Source organism: Amblyomma americanum, chromosome 1, assembly GCF_052857255.1.
Source record: "Amblyomma americanum isolate KBUSLIRL-KWMA chromosome 1, ASM5285725v1, whole genome shotgun sequence".
NCBI lineage: Eukaryota > Metazoa > Arthropoda > Arachnida > Ixodida > Ixodidae > Amblyomma > Amblyomma americanum.
The window spans coordinates 177,185,529-177,204,700 of record NC_135497.1 but is presented as its reverse complement, the minus strand read 5'-3'; the positions used below and the strand labels follow the sequence as shown (position 1 = coordinate 177,204,700).

General features: G+C 44.6%; 1 protein-coding gene across 1 annotated transcript in view; it reads right to left on the bottom strand.

The window, feature by feature from the left end:
* The window catches only part of LOC144114958 (uncharacterized), a 36,273-nt gene extending 17,568 nt beyond the window's left edge, over nucleotides 1-18,705 (bottom strand). Inside the window, exons 1-2 of the mRNA XM_077649031.1 lie at nucleotides 18,610-18,705; nucleotides 15,658-15,822 (exon numbers count right to left, since the gene is read on the bottom strand). Coding sequence (XP_077505157.1) covers nucleotides 15,658-15,822; nucleotides 18,610-18,705 — 261 coding nt within the window. The remainder of the gene's footprint in view (nucleotides 1-15,657; nucleotides 15,823-18,609) is intronic.
* Between the last annotated feature and the right edge of the window lie 467 nt (nucleotides 18,706-19,172).

The window sequence follows — 19,172 nt, the reverse complement described above, 5'->3', positions numbered from 1 at the left end:
ATCTTTTTTTTCCTTCTCTGGAATAGGGAACGAAACCTCGTTCATTCACACGACGGCATTGCGTCCGCGTTGCAACTTATGAACCGATGAGAACGTTTCCCTCGAGTGATTTATTTATGGACCGGACTAAAATATCGGGCTGGTTGCAAATGTCGGTAAAATTCACAAAGCCTGCAGCGTAAGGAGAAAAGAACATCAATAAATTAAAAAGATCACGAACCAAGAGGCAATTACCTGTACGCGTGTTCCCTGAATACTGCGGGCCACTATAGGCCTTACTGAAATAGAATTGCCTTCAAAGGGAACGCCCTGCGTGTGCAGGAAGAAAACATGTGCGCAGGGCACGAGATGAATGTTAAAACGCTCATCTCCGTTCGCGGCGTGGCCGGCGATTGCTCGGCGCGCGAGCAAGCACACGCCCGAAATAGTAGTCGCAGTACGCAAAGGCCGAGAGCCGTGCCTTATGCACCGGCAAGATGTGGATCTACACAGCCATCGCTCAGCCACGAGTCATGCCGCGCGAACGTGCGAATTGATACGACAAACGCTGACGCGAAAACCATCTTGTTGCTCGCGAACAATACATTCGGTATTGTTGGTTAAGCGCTCGCGCTAAGAATAGTGCAGCGGTGACGGGTATTACTTGAGCACGTTGTGTTGTAAGACTTGTTTAGTAGTAACTTGTTTATAATCTTGGCTCTTGAAAGGAAAAAGAAAGCAATATTGAGGTGCCGCTTGTTTGGGAAGCCGGAAGAATACAAGCCAGAACATTTGCCTGCAAACGGAACTAGGGGCACGTATATGGTGGGCGTGAAAAAAAAGAAGGCAGCTTAGTAACAATTGTGCTATGACATTAAAATTGGGAGAATTTTTTTTTTTTGGAAACACCAGCGCCATTCAAGACTGGGGACGAAGACATGATGCAACGAGAACAAAGGTTGACTCGCCACTGAAATTTTTAATAATAGTTTTCGCTAAATTGCCCATTTGCGCAAGTTGAAACGTTCAAGGAGTTCATCTCTTACCTTTTGCAGTCTTAGCAGTTCAGTAGGTAGGCACATTAGCTTCTGTTATGTACTTTAGTGTTGTGTGAATGGTTTTTATAACAGCATAAATCAGCTGTAATGACACTATTTGATGGTGCTTATGCTTTACATAAAAAGGATTCGAATGGTTTAAAATCAGTTGTAAAATCAGTTAAAATCAGTTGGAAATATATTTGCGAAAAGATCGGTGTGTTTAATTCCACATAAAGATAAACGCGCCAATATCAATTTTCTTGTCCGTGTCCAGAAAAGAAAAAGATATCTATTGATTCTTGTTCTATAGATTGTATTCAGTTTACCAGAGTTGAAAAACATCAGTATATGCTCGCCGTTGAACTCCACTTGAACATGCACATTTATATAGCGTATGTTGACAGGATAATTCAGCACTAAGAAGCTTCAGACGGAATTTGAACAGAGCTATTCGAGAAAGTAAATGTCTGCCATATCGGTTTCTTGCTTGCAAGCCAAATGATTGATTATGAAAAATTTTGCGGAAAAACAAAAGCCTAAATCATGTCGGCAAGAACTACGAGAAATTATTTAGGTTAGTTCTCAGGTTGACATTTGTTATGTCCCGTCACTGCCACTCTCACTAAAGCGTTAGCCTTAAAAAGCCAGAATCAGTAGAAGTATATTTCTGCAGCCATTCATCATGAGTTAAATTTAACTAAACATAAGTACGCTTAAATGCTTATTAAGGAAATATTTAACCACAGCATAGCCTAACATTCCCAACACCTAACAACGATCACACTAGTTCCAAGCACAGCCTTTGTTTTTCAGGCTTATTGACGGGCACTTTTCACTGCCCAATATATTCGCGCATAGGTCAAACGAGCTCTGTGCTTTATTCGCACTTCAGATCGTCTCTGACATCCTTGCAGCGCGCTGTCCCGTGTGACTAAATACTGTCTTCATATTAGAAAAGAATGCCTGGAATAGGTTGTCCTGCATTTACAGGGCACACAAGGAGCTACAGTCGATACCAGGTAATCTCGGTATAGTAGGGAACGCAAGAACAGACTGGGATGTAACTCCCCTTGACTTTACGTCGCTTCTGCTTCTTGCATCCAAGATAGTTGCTGCCCAGTCTCTGAGCCAGGAGCTGATCTTTGATACGTAGTCGTCACCATTATTCTGTCCAGAGTTTACCCCACTTTGTAGCTTTCGGTCAACATCGGTGTTAGCTGTATTCCATAGATTCTCTCATCCTTCCACTCAGATAAGGATCTTATACAGGCAGCTTCTTTTATCACTGACATCTGTCTTCCTTGACTTTCTGTGACCAGTCATGAAAACGCGCTGAATGTGTACTTATAAGCTGCGTCAATTATGAATCATACAGGGCCGTTCTGATGCTAGTACTGAACTGCCTATATATAATAATATATATAATGTATAATTGGTGTTTGGGGGAAAGGAAGTGGCGCAGTATCTGTCTCATATATCGTTGCACACCTGAACCGCGCGGTAAGGAAAGGGATAAAGGAGGGAGTGAAAGAGAAGCGCGCTTGAAGACTATTTGGGCCGTAAAATGATGCACAAAGTACAGCCCTGAAGGGATGAATAATTTTCTGAAGTGAACGGATATTGTTTCTCAAAATTTATGGCTAATATTTTCTTTAAATAAGCTCCCAATTACGGTAGAATGTACAGCGTTCATTTTTTTCCCTCTTTCTCTCCCCTCATTTTTATGAGCATGCCTACATTGCTTTGGTTTGGTTGCGACTTCCAAGTGATCTATACTGTCCGTGTGCATGTGCAGTTTAGTTTTGTTCATCTGTGACCTCTGTAAATTCTAAATTGCGAGTTTAGTGACCCGAAGCGGAGCATGCGTTAGGAAGGACGCTGTATGTAAGGGCTACGGGTTAATTTAGACTACCCGGGGCTCTTTAACGTGCGCTGACATGGCACAGTACACGGGCGTTTTTTGTATTTCGGCTCCATGGAAATGCGTCCGCCGCTTCCTGGACTGAACACCTGACCATTGGATCAGCAGCCGAACGCCAAAGTTACCGAGCCACAGACGGGGTGGGTAAATGCTGTCACCTTCATATCACCAGTGTTGCTCATGTGCTCTTTGTCTTTGACTAAAGACTGTAGCGGGGACTCTTGTGTAAAGCAGGTATTTTGCGGGAAGGACGGTTTGGCTAATGGGTTATTTATTTATGCCAGCTCTTGCGCTGGACTGCTTTGAGGGCTTCATTTCAACACAAAAATTCATCACTTTCTTGACATTTAATGCCGTGGCCCTCAGAATTAGTTGCCAACATTCCCCATAACATTCAAATAAAAATTTTTAAATAGTTCGCTCTTCAAACTCTACTTCACTTTTGTGAATTTTTGCCTGTATTTTTGAAATTGTGATTTCTTATTGATCTGTGTTCGTTACATATTTATTTGCTAATAAACTTCAATGTGGTACATTTGACATTGACCTTGTTTCCCCGTTCATCAGAATGCTATGGTAGCTGTTTCGTTCCTTTGCTGAGGCCGTCCTCTTCTGACCGGTCTTTTTTTACTTGTGTTACGCATTCTCTTTTTGCTCTGTAGCAACCCTGTGTATGTAGTTAGTATTAATATGAATAATTGTTTAAAATAAATATTTCCAATAGGCAATCAAAAACTGGAGGGGACACTTAAGCTCCGCCTTAAGAGCCTGACACGATGGGGTTAATAGGTTAATGCCAATATATGCTTAATTGGTCATTCTCCATTCTATACATTCATAGGTCGCTGGGAGTCCTCATATCACTACTGAAGCAGTGGTACAGCGGTTAAGCGATGCGACACTTCCCTGCGATGGCAAGTACTACCACTGTTTGGGCTTGCGAGACCCAGGTTGCTCTTCTAGAGGAACCTCGCGACCAATCATTTATTTAACTGTCACCTGCCACTGTAGTCAATTCGCTAACAATCCGATGAGAAGGTCGTTATAACGTCGCAAAGTCACGTGGCCTAAACGGCCCACCTACCCTTTAGGTTGCTTCTTTTGGGATATTTCGTGGATTTTTCGATCACGGCCAACGACACCGACGTTGACGATGATGCCGGCTTTTCTGCGACACGGGGCCCTTAGCGTTATGCGTCAATACACAGCTGCAAAAAAGGGGCTATAAACGTGCCCAAGTAACGCTTGTTGCTGGGCTAGTTGGTGCATAGATTTATGTACAAACGTTAGCGCAAAATAAGACGCATTCACAAGAAAGGTGGACAAGACAACGCGCTACTGACAACTGATTTTTATTGAAAGAAACACATAATATATAGGTTCTCCGTCACGCCACCTATCAGCTGCAGCAAACGTCAGAAAGATGAATAGGGTCATAAAAGCGATAAAAGACAAACACTAAAAACATGACTTAGTTAAAAACGATAAAAACGATAACTAAGTCATGTTTTTAGCGTTTGTGTTTTATCACTTTTATGGTCCTATTCATCTTTCTGACGTTTGCTGCAGCTGATAGGTGGCGTGACGGAGAACCTATATATTATGCGTTTCTTTCAATAAAAATCAGTTGTCAGTAGCGCGTTGTCTTGTCCACCTTTCTTGTGAATGTGTCTCATTTTGCGCTAACGTTTGTACATAGAAATAAACGTGCCACTGGTGCATTTTCGCTGACCTGAATGTACCACAACTAGCAAACGTTACGCGAATGCTCGGACCCATGTCTTGGACTGAATTTACCGCCGCGGGGCGCTGGGCGCCGGGCTTGTGACTACTGACTATAGCGCGGGGCTGCTATAGCATGCTGTGCAACCCAGCGGCCACGCTCGGCAGTGCTTGCTGCAGTCCGAGCCACTAGCTCGAGCATTCGTATGAAGCTTGCGGGCGCAGTACATACAAGTCATCATTTGCCAAACTTAGTTAGGTTTAGCGATAGTTCTTTTTGGAACTCTTTAGTAACATGACATGAGCGAGGCTACGAGCTATTTCTGCGCCTTCAATATCTTTCGCAAAGAGTGCGACCTACACCACGTATGGGGAATGGTTCATGCGTTCGTACGGAGGCAGATACGGGTGCGCAGCCAACTTTCGCATAATTGAGCGCGGAAGCTGTCATGTGTTTCCTTCTTGAGCGGGTCCAGCTGCCGGTGCCAATCTCTCCCTCCGCATAGCCTCCTTCCTCCGACATAATGGCTGCGCTGTAGCTGTCACGGTCTGGTTAGATGATAAGGGGTTTGGTTATCCTGTATGCATGAAACAACGTCCAGTAGATAGCCAAATCTGGCGCGTAGCAGGCCAGAATACACCGCACGAATGCTGATTAATTTTACGAACGAGCGAAGCAATGTGAGAGATGCGATAAAGCAACACAGAGGCCATGCACAAGATGGCAACTAACGAAAAAAACACCACCGATACAGGGCTGCTTCGGGAAGACAGTCGCACGCCGAAGCCGGATATGTCGTCTGCATCCAGCGAAAGCCACCGACATTGGTTTGAATGATTGTTCCGGTCGTCAGGGAGCTGGGCCGTACGAACAACGAACCCCACGCTGTCCTATTCTATATTCGGTGCTCTTCACTCACCGCTTATAATACACTTCTCATATAGTGTGTCACTGCGACATACTTTGACACGAGGAAGCATAGTCAGGATTAATTTTTTTCCGCTCCATGATTTTATCGAAATGAATGCTTTTTGAAGAGTCTATTAGGGGCAGTCAAAACCAGCGCTAAACTTTGAATGGGCTTTCGAATACGGCTTCTTCTTCACGGACGCTGTGATCCATGTGCCGTTGTGCAATCTCCTCAGGAGGGCATCTCCTGTGACGCGTTATACTACTTGGTGATACCTACTCGTTGTTAAATTAGCAACCGCGTAGGAATCAACCCGTTGCGAAGTGAAAAAAGCTGTCTAATCCGTGCTGCGCCTGGTCTGTGTCGTGTGTGTGCCGTACTTTTTTTTGCTTTCTTTTTACCATGCGTGCACAACGATCGCTGTCAGTAAAGACACCTTTATGCGCTTGTTTCGTTACGTTTTTTTTTCGGTGCGATGAGTAGCGGCATGTGGCAGCGAAAGTAGAGCACGTAGTTCGTGCTAGACACATCTGCGTGTCGTGAGAATACGTTGTCGACGCAGCTGCCGTTTTTGGTGGTCAGTTGGAGATGCTTGTTGACAATTATGACGTCGAAAAGCTCATCCATGAACACTACATTGTTTGCTTGGGGTCAAGCTAAGTCCTCGCACGTGACGACGGACGTGTCCAGTTTGCCACGTTTTGGCTTTGCTGTACTCCAGAAAGTCCTTAACGTGAAATCATTGGTGTCTGATCCGATGAGCCGAATTTGCCCCAGCAACAACTTTTTGCCTTTTCTGTCCACTTCTGCTTCTTTTTCTCCCTTTTTCATCGATGCGACAGACTTCTTTTCCTGGATGAAACTTAACTTTCAAATATTTTAGTGCTGTTTTCACATCTACATGTTGTGGTGTCATTTCTTGAACGTAAAGAGAAGCTGTCTACAGCTGGCTTCTAATTTTCAAAATACAGCCCCTGCAGTCTAAACGCTGTTAGAAATCAGTTTTCATTTTCACAAGCAGCAGAAAGCGCACACCCATTTTGAACTCGGCCACTGAGACTATAAAGACGTAAATCGTAGAGTTTAACGACCACAAGTGATGCATGTGCTGTGACGGACGCCGTAGTGGAAGGCTTCGGGTTAATTAATACCACCTGGGGTTCTTCAATGTGCGCTGACGTCGCACAGCACACGGTCGTTTTTCGTATTTCGTCTCCATCGAAATGCGGCTGCCACGTCCGGGATCTAACCCTCGACCTTGCGATCAGTAGCCGAACGCCAACCCCGTAAACCACCATAGCGGATACTGTTATTTTTCTATGTCACTTAAGTTTTGTACGTTTGGCGGTAACCAGGTGCACGTGCGCAAAACTTTGACTCCGCTTAACATCAATAACGTTAATTTATGCTGATTTAGCGGTGGGACCGGACGAATCAGCAATATAAGCCGAGCATGGTGGCGTTGCCGGATTTGATTCCTTACTTGCTTTTTGTCGTAAAACACAACTGCGCTTGTTCGAGAAAATGAAAGCTCGCTGTCGAGGAGGCATGAGTAATTTTCTTTCCCACACGAGGAAGTAAAATGTCACGCGGCTTGGCAAAAAAGGAGAACAGCGCAAACACAGGACGAGGTAGAGACGGACGACACAGGCGCTGACTAACAAATGAATGTTATTCGAAGATGTGCAAACAATAAGTAGTCTTGAGGCGAGTTGCCAGTTGATCAGTCGGCGTCAGGGGCGGTGTAAAAGGCCGAACAAAGTCAAGAAATTTGCACAATTCATAAAAGCGATAAAGTACAATTCATAAAAGCGATAAAATTCTACAATTAATAAAATGGGTAAAATTTCAACAAGGAACGTTGGTATGAGGCTGTGGGGAGAGTGACAAATGAAAACTGGAAACAGCAATATATTTGGCGAAAAATGGACCGTGAATCTTAGGGATTGGACGTTCGGTAAAACTACCAGCAAGCAACGAACTCAGGTTCCTTGACATGGCCCTCACAATAACATTGGATCACAGGAAGTACGCGCCACGCTCGATAAGGCACCTCCTACCCTACTCTTCAGCGCACTCGAAGCTGATGAAGCGCAGCATTTTCAAATCAGCTCTTAGGAGCGCACATCTAAGATTGTACACCTCGAGCGGGGTTCCCCAAGTCGCTCCTCTCTAGCTTAGCGGAAAAATTACTACAAGAGCTGCGCCAAACACATCGCACTAACAGCAACTCAGATCATGCCGGAACAGTGGTAATTCTGTACATCCACAAAGTAAGCCATAGCTCAAGAAGATAGCCGGTGAACTGAGAGTTCGGGTAGCCTTTTCGGCTCCCAACAAATTAGCAGGCCTGTGCAAAAAGTTAACGAAGACGTTCAGCCCTAAAGCAAATGCACGATAGACTTCCATTTTTGAGCCCATGCGTGACCTCCGTCGTCTACGAGATACCGCTGCCATGTGGCGTATCCTACATTGCACAGACAAGAAGATGCATCAACGACCGTCTGCGGGAGTATTCCAACTCACTCAAGACTGGCACAGGCAGCAACTTCTCTGTTCATCGCCAGAAATGCCTTCGACAGGACGAATATTTTAAGGCGATATCCCGATAAACGCACACGAGAAATTCATGAAGCATAACTGATTTTAAACCGTGGCGCGACGCGTGCCAGCACTCCGTCCACAGACCTACTAACCAAAGAGACAGCATATCTGGATATTCCTTCCTTCCCTCCTTAGAACATTTTTATCCTGCAACCTAATCTTTTAACCACTTATCTCTTTTACTCTCTTTTAGCCCCTTTTGCCGAACCTCCAATCCACAATATTCACGGTCCATTTTCGCCACATATCTTGTTGTTTCCAGTTCTCACTTTTCACTCCCCCAGTCTCATACCATCCTCCCTTTTTGAAATTTCATCGCTTTTATGAAGTATAGCTTTATCTCGTTTATGAAAGGCATAATTTTGTCACTTTTATGAACTGTGTAACTTTATCGCTTTTATTCGGCCCTTTACATCGCCCCTGGTGTTGACAGATAACCTGGTCACTCTCCTGAAGACTAATTATTGTGTGCACATATTTGAACAAAGTTCAGCTGTTAGTCTGCGCCTGCTTCGTTTGTCTCTGCCTCGTCCTGTGTTTGCACTGCTCGTCTTTTTTGTCATGTTGCCCTAACTAGCCCGCAGCAGCACACTCATGCGACTTCAGTGATAATTTCCAAAAACTTTCAGCATGAGTGCTGTAGCTTTATTTAAGATCAACTGTTACAGCTTATGACGAGGCGAAGCACATAGGCTAAAAGAAAAGGAAAAAACACGAGAAAGACATCCATTGCGAGGCCAACCCCGAACGGCCAGGATGAACGTGACTGCCCCGCTGCTTTTTGGAAGGTCAGAAAGCCGACAAACATGCCTGAGTGTGCTCTCGGAAATTGTTTTGTTTACTCTAAAAAAGTTTGCTCTAAAAAGAGTGGAAAACACGTTGCAGGCATTGCTGTGCAGCTCTGCCTGCCACGTGCTTACTATTCATATCGAAGAACAAACGCGGAGCATGATCGTTGGAAGACTCGCTGCTGTGCAGTTCACGAACCATTATTGAATTAGGTGCAGCTCGTCGTGAAGCAGCAGAAGTCCTACAAAGGAAGGTTAATTCTAACGAGCGTTCATCGCATGGCCTAGCTCTTTTCACTCTGGCTAATGAGGTAAGATTGAACTAATGGGATGCAATTGCTTTGCACCATGAAGGTCAGAAGCCCGTAATTTGCAGTCGACGCCATAATCTTGTATCGACATTAGACAAAGGCTTTAGAAAATTGGTTCCGTGTTTAATTGGCATAGAACAGGAAGATTTTATTTCTTTAGCATTTCAATGGCCTAAAAAACTGGCGCTCTATTGATTTTAATATTGTCATTATTGTTTTCGCTCGCTCCATAAATGGTTAGCCGGAGGTATTTCTGGATTGGGGCACTCTGCTTGCCGAAGGGGTTATAACGACGAAACAAAACGCTTCGATAAATCCAATTAGCGTTCAGTGTCCATCCATCAGGGTTCGCCCGCGTCACTCTACGCGCCATGCCCCGCAATCCTGATATCCACCGAAGGAAGAACCACTATGGTGATGTCCATGCGAAAACGTACAGTATGTCCAACTGCTAAAATTATATTCGCTCTTTTCATTCAAATGCTATATTTGGCAACATCGGCATAATAGGTCGGCGGTGACATCATGTGACTAAGTGCGGTTGAAAACACTAGACCTCCACCAAAATAGGAATTTAGAGCAGACTTGCCATTCTCCTTTCTTTTTGATTTTGTGCTCCTCTAGTAATTCTGCAGCGGTGGACACTTGCATTGGTTTCAGGTGTGATGGGAAAATATATCGAACTTTCCGAGATATGCAGAAAGCAGAGCTCTGACAGGCTCTGGAGCTGATCGTCCTACACGTGGCCCGAATACATCTGACCTAGTTCTGAGCTACGTTCCGATACCATTGTAGACATTGCATATTTTGGTGACCTTATCGACCACAAGTTAATGCAGTTACCCCATAGCGCCCATAGGAACTCCGGTAGCGACATTAAGAAGATACGGGATTACAACAAGGCCAGCTATTCTTAAATTAACACCGATTCTCGATATCTTTTTTCCCACACTCCTGCCAAACTTACTTTCTAGAACGGTTCAAGAAAACTGGTTTATGTTCAGGGATAAGATCAGCGAGTTGGTCGACTTGTACGTCCCGTTAGTCCGTGTGAGAAACGATAAGCCAAATCCTTCACTTAATCAATCCATCAGAAAATGTAGAAATAAAAAAGGAACGTTCACACATCAAAGCCTCATTGACTTGCAATCAGTCCGACTGGAAGTACGAAGAGTTTGTGAAATCATTCTGTGCTGCTATACGCCACGCTAAGGAAAAGTACGATAGGGGACAAAATTCCCCAGGACACGCGACCGGCAACCAACGCGTGTAGATTTGTCATCAGCCGGCGGTTGCAAACCACACTTCCAGAGGTGAAAGTTGCTCTTGTGTTTTCTTTTGTGTGCTAGTGAAATAAACGGAACATTGGCACACTTTCCACCTATGCGCCAAGATAGGCGGTAGCGCGTCCTGGCGACTTTTCTTGGCCGCACTCTTTGAATCGCTCGCGCCAGGCGCTAAAGGCAGCGTTCGACCGATTTTCTTCGCCAGACACGTCCAGCCGCCTTCACCTTTTTCCTTGCAACCGCCTAATGTTGTGTTTGGCTATCTGTCAACCGCCGCTGTTCTGGTGTCATATTCTCCTAGCATTCGAGATATAGAAAATGCTGGCTGCCATGTGTGTGTAGCGTGGATCTAATCCGTTAAACCATTGTTCAGTAGTATAGAACGCCCCAGCGACCGGGTTACCTCAGGGGCCCACTGATCACCTAAGAGAATTGTCCAAGACCTTAACGCGTTTTTATTCCACTTGCGTCGCAACGCTTTTGCCAGTTTCAAGCTCGAGTTCTGCGAACGCACCCTGATACTCACAACGAAGACAGATTTTGCTGCTGTTTTATCGAGGACCTGAATCGAGCATTACTCGGGCACTGGAAGCATTGCAAAGCGCGAGTCCCAGCCTTCGTGAACCCACTTTTTCAAAGCAGACCTGAATAAAAAGTATCATTCAGAAATGCGTACGATCTGCAAATTAAATCGTCATAAACGGTCGCTCCTCGCGACTCCACAAGGCCATGTGCTATTATTGCAGTTTCTTTCACTGTCATAGTAGTATCTGCTTCAGCACTTTTATGAAAGTGGGCATGCAGTTCTACTGACTATTGTAGCGTGCTCATCCACAAAAGCGAGATGTGGACAGTGTCGCGCACTATTGAGCTGGAACAGGGTGGGAGGCGATTTACGCTAAAAAATTGTGATCCACAATTTTGTGGCAATTCGCGTGAGAAATACGCAATCGATATGACGAATTTTCATTTTATTTATTCTTTCATATGCATCGGCGAAGTCAGCAGAGAAATTTAGTTGATCGCCATAGGACGAGTTGCACATCAGTCTGTCGAAAAGCAAGCGATCCGCGCCAACTGTGACGTTTATGTGGTTAAAAAACCCGATGGATAGAGCCTGACACACGATATATAATCCATCAATAGCTTCATGGGATTAGATGCATGCTAACCAATGCAAAGTGCTGCTACTTTTCTGTTTCACACGTTCACGTCATTGTTAGGCCATAGGGTGCAACATATTGAGTACAACATTTATTACCAGTAACGACCGCCTTCAGTGTGCCGGTTTGTGATGTAGCGGTCTGTGTTCGTTTAATGCCGTGTGGTACCGGGTTCGAATCTCACTTTTGGTGTTTTCTGATGCGTGTGTCTTCGACGATAATTTGCAAATATGAGAGCACGTGTGCATTTTGTGCGTTAACGGCGATAACTGACCGCTGGTGGTCCTGATAGTTATGATGATGATGATGATGTCCTCAGGCTTAATGGCACATAGCCATGACGGGGGATTGGCCAGCGGGCACTGCTGATACAAACGCACTCATGGGTAAGGAGTAGAGTAATTTGATAATTTTGTGACCTGGTCTGGAAATAAAAGAAAATCGTTGTTTTTTTTCTTTCTACAGAAAATTCGCCTGTCAGCTGTATAAACGTGGCGCTGCTGAGCGAGCAGACAGCTCAGTAATCGTAAAACCTTCTGACATTTTCGACCTCATAAAACGTGCCGCTGAATTGCAAGGCCGCTTAGACTCTCGGCTAAGGGTACGAAGCTTCCTATTTATACCATTGACCAGCTAGTCCAGACCGCAGCGCCAGTTGCTGCTGGAGGAAGGCCAATTGCAGCATCGTGTCTTTGTCGTGGCAACGTCATTAGTACAAAAAAACTTCATTCCCGACCGGGATTCGAAACACCGCTAGCAAAAACAAAGCAGATCGTTTCCCGGTGATTCAACCAGATGGGCCATTGCCGCAGCATGTTGGGCCGCGTGGATGTGCACTGATGAATCCTTTCTAAACAGCACTTCTCCTGTCGCCAAGGGCGCTGAAATATTTACAACCGATAGTAGCCGCTGCTTACTAACCCTGTGACGGCCTCACAGAAACTGCGCCGCATAAAAAAAGAGGCCGCTGACGCTGCGCGCCACACACACAAAAACTTTGAGGTGTCCTAAATTTGTCCCCGAATCCCGCGCCGACATCGCGCGTGCTATATTCTGCAGTTGACTACGAGCGTATAGACCATAGATGAGCCTATAATTTGTAGCTAGACTAGCGCGCAGTAGACTCACTGCTGAAGTTTCTCGTGCTCCAGTAGCTGCATGCGATGCCATCTGTAGAACGACACTGAAGTATGCCTGCGTAATCGTTGAGTTTTGCTTCTGCTTTTTCTATCATTGCCCTATACGTGACCCGATGTAAGGAAAGTTTCACCTTGTGGCGGCTGACCTGCCTATGGTCTCCTTATCAAAGAAATCAATTCAAAATCGTTGAATCAAAAATAGAGGTTCCATAATAGATTAATACAATGTTCCTGCAAGAGGGGATTTCTATACGCTTTACATGAACTGAACTTTTTCTCCCACATACCAGGCGGAATTTAAAGAAAGAACTATAGCCACATACCAGGCGGAATATAACGTGACGTCCATTTGTACACAACAAAATTAAATAGCCTAGGGAGCTGTTCTTGACGAGAACATGGTTGCTATGAACATCAATAAGGCCACCAAATACGGTTTTACAACTGAAGTAATACTGATCCGCCAGATAAATAATGAAACGGAAGTGTCTTTTGTGATAATCGAAGTTTATTGTACAGAATGTGAATGCAGGTCCTTTTGTCTCATGATTCTTTGACGGAATAGCGTCAACCAGAGGACGATGATGTGGGAAGATATGTGGCCATCCGTTAATGACAGCTTTCAGCATGTCTTGTGAAACATTTGATCTCCAAAGCAAGGCTTGCATTCTTCTCCACTGGTGCGAAGGATGATGGGAAGACATCACCTGCTGCGGCAAGGACCGAAAAGACAAACCTTTAAGGGCAAAAATTCTACTCTTATGCTGATAATTAATTTCACATCCACGTAACCAAGGTAATAGGACCACTGCAGCAGAAAAATACGCGATTAGTTTTGAAATTGTGTGTGTAATTTAAAAGGTTCGCTTTCGACAGCAGCGAAGTTTTTAAGCTAATGCAGCGAGACGGGGCAGAAAAACACACCAAATATAAAGCCAGTGTGAAGATTAGTGCGCTTGAAAACTAAATTTGTAAAAGATTCAGCTTTTGTTGTAAAGCGCATAAGACTTCAATTTTCAATCTGATAAATGGAAAATAAACACGTTCAAAAACGAACGTGGGTCAGTTTGTGAAAATAACTGCAGTGCTAAAGAAGGAAGGGAGCTTTAAATTCATTTGCAGGTATCTGCGCTAGGCGAGAAAAAAAAAGTAAACCACTTCTGCAAACCACACACTTTTGTTTCTCATAAAAATTTAGGCGTCAAACACATCCATTGAAGCTTCATGTTTATGTGAGCTATGGTGTCAGTTGTAATTGACGTTCTGTGATGGCATGCTGGGAAACTTTTCACTCAAGAAGGCATTCAAAACAAAGATGTGAAGTTAAGTAGGCTTTTCATTATTTCTGTGTACATACCAGCCTTGTATGCTTCACAGAATCAAGTAACGTACTGAGAGCCACACGTTGCACACGTACGTTGAGAATTATGTATTTACGCACTGAACCGCCATGTTCGACGAGGTATTCGTAGGCAGTATTCACTCTTCTTTCACCCTAACAGCGTTTAATGTGACCGAAACGCCCTTTTGCGGTAAAAATTCGGGTTTTAAGTGTTTTAGTTCGGATCACCTTATTTCTTGTCGTGTCATGCTGAGAACTACACAGAAGAACGCGTTCCTTATCTTCTCTCTATGGTCTGCCATCTCGACGTTACAAACCGTACGCGGCAGCGAAAGCTGACGATACAAGACACTTCCAAACAAACGGCATGCATCAGGCTTTTATGCTGAAATCATCAACCTTACACACTTTCGAATGTTTCAGTTATACTAACACCGTTCTCAAAATCAGCGCTGAAATAAGACTTTTAAACTATGACGTTCGTACTGCCTCAGCCATCTTTTGTTTCCTTTTTTCTTGTTAAAGAATACGCACTTCAGCTATAATTCACTGTACCTGTGCGCTTTCTGTGAGGCCAAAATTTCTACATAGTCGCTGTAGTCGTGTTCGCTGCTCAGCTGATCCTCCAGCACCTATTTCATGCCTAGTCTATGGTAAAAGTGCTTCCAGGAAGGAACAGCGTGCTGCTTTCATACACTCTACATCTGCGCTAGCATACTTTCACAAAAGAATTGCTCGATAGGCTGGAACTGCTACCAGACGAATTGTTTGAATTCTGCCTGATTAACACAGAAGCAAGACAAAAGAACATGGCGAGGCGAATGCTGCTCCCAGTGCCTCTTGCCTCTTGCCTGCGTCCTTTCTTAAATTGGCACTGAAAGTTTCAAGAAATGGGTACTTTGGCTTAGGGTAGAGCTTAGCAGCGCGTCGCATGAAACAGATGCAGACTGTTTTATTTTGGACATCCTGCACATGAAGCGCCGAAGGGCGTGTTTTAATCAATGGCCTATTACGGCCCGTGTTCTGAACTGACTGAGACGAAGCGTTCTTGTGCTTTTCTCTGCGTACCTGGTATTTGTGCCGGCACAAGAGAACAATACGCTCTAGAAGGACATGCTACAAGACCAAATGTGCGTTCTTAGTTAGGCCTAAAACTTGCGCATAACCCTTTGGACGCTATATATGTTTTTTTTATTTACGAATGCGTCGTCGAAGTGATTAAAACGTTACCACACAGTTGCCAGTCTAAACCTTTAGTTATTTTTGCAAAAACGAAGCTTTTTTTCGTCAGTGTTCGTGACTGCGCACTTGCGTTCGAGCATGTCAGCGAATAAAGTCGGCATGCTGGCTCCTGTAAGTGACGAAGTTGCTCCCAGGCTTACCATTGCTGCAGGTATGAGGTGTCACCAAGCCGTTCCGTGCAGGTGCCCTCCGTGGTCCAGCTTGCTCACGTGGTGGACGGTTTTGATGAGGAAAGAGGGACCAGGCACCTCCTTGTAGTACCCATCATGCCCGTGACCTCCGTAGCCATGGTAGTCGTGATCGTCGAAGCCGTAGTCGTGGTAACCTCCTGGCAGGGCCAAGCAGGTGAAGTGTACGAGGACGCAGGCCAAAATCTAAAAGAGAAAAGAGAATATATTTTAACGAGCACACACAGACGAGCCATGGTCACTGAGCATGGCGCGAACAATGAGCTCAAAATGGCATCGTAAAAAAGAGGACGCCACTGCTTAGAACTGTCCAGAACATACTCCGAATGCCGGCAATACCATAGGGCTGTGCTCTCAAGGCAGATAAGGTAGTTTGTAGCCGTGTGCGACTCTCTATGGTTAATTTTCTTATTTGCTTCTCGATTTCAATTGTTAGTTGCTTTAGCTGATTCGCGCGTCCCTAAATGGCACAGTTTCTGAACCCTAGAGCACTAAACTCAGCATAGCATATACGCAGTCGCAAAGTTTTAAACCGCGAAAACATAGGGCAAAAGGTAAGCGAGAACGAAGGCCGGCACTAACTTTTGATTTCCTCGTATGACACCAACTAATTCCCTAAAAAGCACAGCGTCATTGTGAAAACTCGACAATTTTTTGACGAACACATTTTTGAAATCCAATTCTAACAAAATAAAACACAGAATATATCGATGTGCGCTGTTTGCGACGGGAGTTCGTTACGTTAGAATTCAATCCAATCAGGACTTCGCAGCGCAGCTTCACTCCGCTTCTCTATGCTTGCTATAATTTTACAAATATCGTAGCTTAGAACGCAAGAGTAAGAGAATCGGAAGTAGCAACGCTTTCAATACCTTGTCTAGATTTTGGCTCCCGAAGAAAATAAACGAAAAACCATGGCGTAGTGCGATTAATGCCTTGTTAAGAAAAAGCGGAAAAATTTCACCTTTCCAGCTTTCGCAAAGGAAGAGTATATTTTCTTAGCAGCATCTGTATTGTTTATATTGCGAAGCTTGCGAGGGAGTTCGCCCGTCGAATTTCCTGCTCAAAGCACTTACCAGCCCCGAATCAGGTACGCAGTAAACTCGCAGCTTATTCCAAGACTGTACTGCACCTAGCAGCTATTTCTTTACTTCACACAAATTTACAACTCGTCACACCGCAACTGTGGTGCTCTTTCATGTCAGCTATCGAATGCGACAAACAATATTCCTTAAAAAAGTGAGCTTTCTAGCGCGTCCTACGACTTTGTCATGTGTGCGTATTTCGTCATCCGCCAATATGGTTTATTCTGGGTTTCTAACGTCATGTGCATCTTTGACAATGACAAACATATGTATACATGTATATGTCGTCTTGCTATCCCTTCCGCGCTTTTATGACAAATCCTGGTGTTTCAACGTGACAGTTTTAAAAAATTTCTTCATGCCTATAGAACAAACCGTTAGCCTTCCGCGTTGAAAAACTAACTCTCTTTCTTGAGGCCTGACTAAACCACGCAAGGTGGGAAAAATTTGAGCAGTAATTACGAAAGGTGACTTGAAGGCATCTCTAGAATTAGTAGAAGGGTTAAGTGGAAAGCTTAAGAAGAGATTGTAAAGTTAGAACGTCCACTTTTCAAAGCGGTCGTGATGACTGGCATCAAGCTCAAATGTGATATTCTCAGCAGGTTTTCCGGAAAAAGGGAAACAAATGCTTTAGCATTGTTGAGAACTCAGTGCTTTGCGATAATATATGCGAAATAAAATAATATTTGGCTTAGAAAACTTTACTCTCATAGGTATTACACAAGTTTTAAGACAGGTTTCATTGCAAAGACTTTCATTGACGCAAAGCTGCGGCATTTTTACTTATGTCTGAGATTATAACTATCCTTCCGTAGCACCGCTACCGAAGAAAGCAAAACGTTTAAATAAATTTTGCAGCCTCCTTACGTTGATGGCTGTAAATGGAAGAAGAGGTGCAACAAGCCAGAATATTTCTCTCAAAAGACACACAAAAAAGGATTTGAACTGAGATTGCCGGATATTTTCATCAAACGTGATCATGGGGTGACACGAGTCTTAACTAGGGATTGCTCTTGAAAGCAGGCCGAACCTTTCGCAGCCTTTTAAGTCTTTCGTGTCCATGAGAACCGTTGACAAAGTCGCGAGATGCCATACATGATAGGTTATGCCCTTTTGAGAAGAGAGTAATGAATTTAGGCGCCGTCCAAGGAGTGTGCACTGTGTGCACTGTGTGCACTGTCAAACGTTAAAAATATCTCATTAAATTGCCCTTATGTGAAATATATGCTTACATCAGGTCAAGATCTGACTTCCTGGAGGCGTTTTATGGTGTGTACAATATGAACACGCGGGATGACATTGCTGTAAAGTCAGTCGCCTCGAACCGCCCCAGCACTCATCGGATGTCGAATTTCAGAAGATTCATATTGGAAATCACAAAATTTTTTTCATAGTTAAAATTGTTGCTCCAACTGCGAGTCCTCTTTCTGTCATACATCCTAATGTAATGAATGGCGCAATAAGGTAGATATATGAAAATTTTCTATCGAAAGTCATTGTACCCATAGGATTCAATGCACCCCTGTTGGCACTGCGTGTGCTAGATACGTGCCAATATAAAGTTCATCAGAAAAGAAAAGCAGCCGGTCCAGCGTGTAAGAATTCATTGCTGCATTGTGACCCCCGAAGAACTGTTGAAGACTTCTCCAAACTATTTTATACCTGTTACTAATACAGTACCTCGCATCGAGCTGATATGCCTGTTCGGAAGGTATTCTTGGCCGAAGTTTGTACTTCCGAGCAAATGCGCGAAGTGGACACGACAAACATGCCGATCGCTTGCTTGCGTAGCAGGAATGCGTGCACGAAACGACTGGTCGTGCTAGCCGCAAACGTCTGAGCTTAAACTGCAAGGGCGCGCGGATGCTCCCATTTGAGTCGCACAGACCCGCGGGGGAAGCGTGGCGCGCGACTCGACACCGACGAACAGCCGGGCTGGCCAGACGCGCTCACGCTTCGCCGCTTTATTGAGGCGTTCATGCATATCAGCGCTTTGCGTTTTCGCGCAGGCTAAAAACAGGTTGCCCTTAATGGTCGCCGTAAAGAGAACTTTTCATTTGGTAACTACGCCGGGCAAATGCGTCTGAACGCGTGCCGTCGACGACGACTCGATGCTATGTATAGTTCTGTTTCTTGACGCTTAAAGCATGATGTTCGAGCTATTGTTTTTGGCAGGAAAGTGCAGTGCCTTCGTCCAAGCATAAATATTTATGAGCTCGACCGAAGACCTGTTCACAGGTTGGCTTTTTCTCTCATCGATGGTTAAAGATATCGCAAAAATACTTTCCTGTACGCTCCAGAGAGGAAGCGTGGCGTAATTGCGGGCGCCCCGATTCGGGCGGTCGCAGGGGCTAAGTACCCGATGCCAGCTTTGGCGTAGTCGCAGTGTGGTTTCCGCTCCTATCGCGCATCATAACGGAGTGGCAAATGTTTACAACGCGCGCCTGACTT